General features: G+C 43.8%; 1 protein-coding gene across 1 annotated transcript; it reads left to right on the top strand.

Annotated features, from left to right (window-relative positions):
* Positions 1-214: 214 nt before the first annotated feature.
* On the top strand, positions 215-4,637 carry LOC112540020 (trophoblast glycoprotein-like). The gene is made up of 2 exons (XM_025165210.2): positions 215-531; positions 2,188-4,637. The coding sequence occupies exons 1-2, from the start codon at positions 266-268 to the stop codon at positions 3,023-3,025; spliced, it is 1,104 nt and encodes a 367-aa protein (XP_025020978.1). The 5' UTR covers positions 215-265; the 3' UTR covers positions 3,026-4,637.
* The last annotated feature ends 200 nt before the right edge of the window (positions 4,638-4,837 follow it).

The raw sequence follows: 4,837 nt of genomic DNA, 5'->3' as shown, positions 1-4,837 counted from the left end.
CACTTTGGGGCCACAGCAAACTATGCTACAGTACCAGTGTTGGAGGTCCATCTGGATATTTTATATTTTGGGACGTTTCTCTTTTAATGATATTGGCTGGAGGTCCCAGGAACTGTAGTCCAACACATCTAGAGGTATAGATTGAGTTGTCTTACTGGGAGATCCCTCTTCTTTCTCTCTCTCGGAACAGATTCTTTTTATGCGTTCTGATCATCTTTTTCTTCCTTTGTCAGCCAGGATTCACTACAACTGGAATTTGTTGGAAATGACCTCTTGGGGCCTCTACAGTGGCTGGAGCCTCCTTTTCCTGTTTCTTGCCCCCCTTTCCTGCCATCCGTGCCCTGTTCCCTGCGAATGTTCTGAACCAGCTCGTACGGTGAAGTGTGTCCAGAAGGAACTGACCTCCATCCCAGCTGGCATTCCTGGGTACACCCGCAACCTCTTTATAACCGGCAACCAGATTGCCCATATCGGTAGCCAGGATCTTCAAGGACTGCACAATCTGGTCACGCTCTCCTTGGCTAACAACAGGTAAAACCTCCTGGAGGCTGAGGAACTACTCAGACGAAATTGAGTAGGACAGGGGGCATATAGAAGGATACAGGGCGGGAGCCGGTTGTGGCAAAGAACTTAAGCTTTGGGGGAAAAGTGGAAGACTGTGGCCACTTTCTCAGAGAGAGATTGCCATCAGAGGGAGTTTGCCCAGACACCACCCAGCTGCTTTGGTGAGTGTTGCCAGTTACGAAATTCCCAACTACCAAAAGGTAAACTAGTGAAGATCTTCCTTGCTGTTCCCTCAAGCCATCCCAGGATACTATCAACCCCCTCAGTCCATCTTTGGTAGTGGGGAGATGGGTACGTTTCCAAGCAAAGCACTGTGCTATGCAGTAGCCTCCATTTTTATTATTTTCAACCTCATGCAATGTTGGAAGGAAATGATGTTGGAGATTGGTGCTATTTTTACAGCATGCTAACTATTTACTCTGTGCGCGTGTGTTTTTAATCACATAAACATGCACACACATGCCTATATATAAATTAAGCAGGATGAAAAACCTGGTCTCCATGGCTGAAGTGTATACAAGGCCTTGAGATACACATGGCAGGAGCTTAAATATATGGAAACTGCCTTTGTATCAGGATTGGATTGACCTTGTGTTGACCCTATGGCTTGGACTGTGCATGAGGCATTGTGATTAAAGTATTGTTCCAAAAGGCCATAGCTGCATACAGGAATATGTCAACACTACAGTGTGATAGCCAATCCATACAGATCCGTGTTTTTCAAAGTTGGCAACTTTGAAAAACACTGATATAGATTGTGAGCACGAGACCTGCACCTCATAACTGAGAGAACAGGAAGCCTTCTTGGCAGCCAATAATTTGGTATTTTTCAGCTGTGCGCGCTCTTATGTGTAATTTTAAGTAGTCCAACTACACAGCTTATAACCATTGTTGTTTCATTCGTGGGGCTTTGATTTAGGTTTCTTGTCTGCCAGTCCTGGAGGAAACCGATTGGGAGCGTGAGCATCAGCTCTCTACAGTCTTTCTGTTGGTGCTTTGCAAATGCTCTGATTAATTCCATAGCTCATGTTATCAGAGGACCTGATCTGTCCAATTTCATAATCCCTTCCGGTCAATGCCACCATGCCGATCCATAGAACTCCTGGGCTTTCTTGTTGATAAGAGCTGTTCAGAATCTTCCTGCACTGGAGGGTCCTGTGAACCCAACTAAGGAAGGAAATATAAGTAGCCTGCACTTTCTCCCAGTAACATCCTACACGTAAAATGGCTTGTACCACGTCTTTGGCATCAGCCGTCAGTCAATATTTTTTTCTGTCACCCACTGCCTGATCCTTTGCCAGGGATCTCCTTCAGAGTCTATGGAGTGTTCCTTCACCCTGCTGTGACGAAATGAAGTAGGACAGGGGACCTATAGAAGGGTACAGGGTGGGAGCTGGGAGTTGAAGTCCACACCTCTTAAGTGGCCAACTTTGAAAAACACTCATACAGATTGTGAGCGTGAGGCCTACACCTCATACCTGGGAGAACAGTCAACTGCTGTTGACTGGCTTTGCGAGGGGGCCCACTAATAAACAGATTTTTTTAAAAAAAAACTTCTTAAAGATATATTTCAGATGAGGTTAGTTTGGAATGACCTGGGTGTTCTCCCTTTTCGCTTTCCAGGATTAATGCTGTGCAGTCGCATGCATTCTCGACTCTCCAGAGCCTGCGCTACTTAGACTTGAGTTATAACCACTTAGTCACCATCCACCCGGATGCTTTCAGTGCTAGAAACAATTCAATCCAGGAGCTGAATCTCAGTCACGCGCTGTACAATTTTTCTTCCCTTCGCCCTGTGGCAGCTGTTCTTGCCCAAGGGGGTTTCCAGAATCTCTCCAAGCTGGAACTGACCAGCAACAAGATCATCTACTTGCCGCTAGGAATGTTGTCCAGCCTCCCTAAACTTGAGTACTTAGACTTGAGGAACAACTCCTTGATAGATATTAAGAACTCAACTTTTTCTGGCCTTCACCTCAAGTACCTTGATTTGACTTCAAATGCCTTCAAAACTTTGAGGAGTGAAGCTTTATTTGCCCTTGAGAGACAATCCCACCTTAGCCTCTTTCTGAAAGACAACCCTTTTGTATGCAATTGTGACATTGAGGACCTGGTGAACTGGCTGAACCAAAGCCGACAAGTAGCTGACGTGGAAAAACTAGCCTGCATTTTCCCCCAGGATCTGAAGAACACCTCCTTGGTGGAACTAGTGGGAACAGATCTGGAGTGCCACTATAGTCAACATAGTGAAAATGTTCTCCAGTCCTCATATGCTGCATTGGGTATAGTTCTAGGAGTAATTGGCATCATCTTCCTCTTTGTGCTTTACCTGAATCGGAAAGGCATCAAGACCTGGATGAATGGCATGAGGGATGCTTGTCAGAACCTGATGGAGGAGTACCACTATCATTATGAAATAGATTCTGACCGCCGTATCACTCAAATCTCGGCACTGGACATATGACCTCTTTCTGATTGTTTTCAGTGTTTTCTTTGCAGTGGCATCTTTCTTTAAAGCAAAGTCTGCGGTTTGGAGATGTCATTTCCATCAAAGCTTTAAAGAACAGACTTATAAACTCTGTGTGGATTCAAGGAACCTCCTTTCCTGGTTACTAGGAATTTCTCCAGGAGATTTCACTAACTGGGGACAAAAGATTGCATTCTTTTAGTGCAAGTCCTGTAAACACATTGTGAAGGGGTAGGCGAATTAAAATCCTGGTGTGTAAACTTCAAATATTTAGATTCCTAGAAGGATAGGTGTCTTGGATTCTTCCAGTCAGTCTTAACTAGGATAATTTTATTTTGTTCTGTTCCAACAAGACCATTTATCTATCCTTCTCATTGAGGGAACTGATTCCTTGGTTACGGTGGGGCTTCTATTTGTCACCTACTCTGCCCTCTAGGCAGACAGATGGAACATTATGTGAACAAAGAATAATAGTGCACAAATAAATCTGATCTTCTTATAGAAGAGGAAATAAGGTGGAATAGCAGTAGATTGAGAGAAGGCAGAAGTAATCTTGACTCCTTTGTCTCCTCTTCCTGGGAGAGCTGGAAAGTAAGGAAAGGACAGGTTTCCCTCTGTGCAAAGCGGTTAATTCTCTTTCTCAATGCAAAGTTGTCACCTTTGCATTTTAGGTGCAGCCATTCCAGATGACAAGATGAAGTGAGGACTTTTCTTTGCTGCTTTGATACCAGGAATTGGGGCAGTCCACCCAAGGGTTAGTTTGCAGGCAGGAAGAGACAAGGGCAAAGCTTCTCCTTCAGAAATGGTATATCTCTGGATGGGGACCAACAGCAGGAGGAATGGTTGAAGTCGTGCTCATGAGTTTGCTGAAGGACTCTGACTGGTCATTGTAGGGATCAAGATGCTTGACTTACTAAATATTAGCCTGATCCAGTAGGACTCTTCCTGCGTGAAACTCACCAGCTTGATACCCAAGCACACCAAGCTAAAATCTGGTTTGGTTCTCTGTTATGGTTTAGTGCCTGTGTGAACTAGCCAATGTGATTTTACAACCGTGGATTATGATTTTATATGAATATCCTGTGTGAGCACACCCAAGTGTGTGTGTTTGTGTGTTTCAGTAAACCACAGGCTAGCATGTTGTATGGATATACTCACTGCCTTAATTCAAAAGTACAAGTGACTTGGAAAGCATTTGCCAACAGGGGAAAGAATAAGAAGATGATCCCCTATGTAACATGAGCTGCGATGGGCTATTGTTTTGTGATGTATACAAAGGGCATGAACGTTTCATAAGGTCCAGAGTCCAGGTTGATAAAATGAGTAGCCACAATTTGGAGGCCCAGTTGCAGAGTTCAAATGCAACTATGGATTGAGCTCACAAACTGGTATTTGATGCCATAGCTTAGGCATGGAGCTGGTGAATTAATAGAAACTAAAATCTCTAAACCACATTGTGTTCAACCTTAGGAAAAGATAACATGTAGGCAGGCATCAACTCTAGACTTCAGCAAGTAGTACATTTTCTGCCAACTTCCAAGGCTGCCAAGCATCGGGTACAACATAGCATTTTATTGTATTGAAAAAAAAATGTCATAGTAAAAACAACTTTTAACCCTATGATTCTACTTATATTTTTGCTTTCTGTTTCACATGAACTGATTTTTCTACCCAGGCTTGGGTGGTTGGGTCTTCTACTGTATAGCCTGCTTGAAAGGCTTGTATGTCTGAGGAACTGTCTAATAAAGTCCAACATAAAGAGAAGAGACCCATAAGAAGGAATAACAAGGTCTTGGAATTCAGCCATCC

Source organism: Python bivittatus, unplaced genomic scaffold (genome assembly GCF_059951505.1).
Source record: "Python bivittatus isolate LINGU-HERP-01145 unplaced genomic scaffold, Pbiv_v1 ctg000310_np1212, whole genome shotgun sequence".
In the NCBI taxonomy this organism is placed as follows: Eukaryota; Metazoa; Chordata; class Lepidosauria; order Squamata; family Pythonidae; genus Python; species Python bivittatus.
Note: the sequence above shows the minus strand (reverse complement) of the source record. Positions and strands in the feature narration are given on the sequence as shown.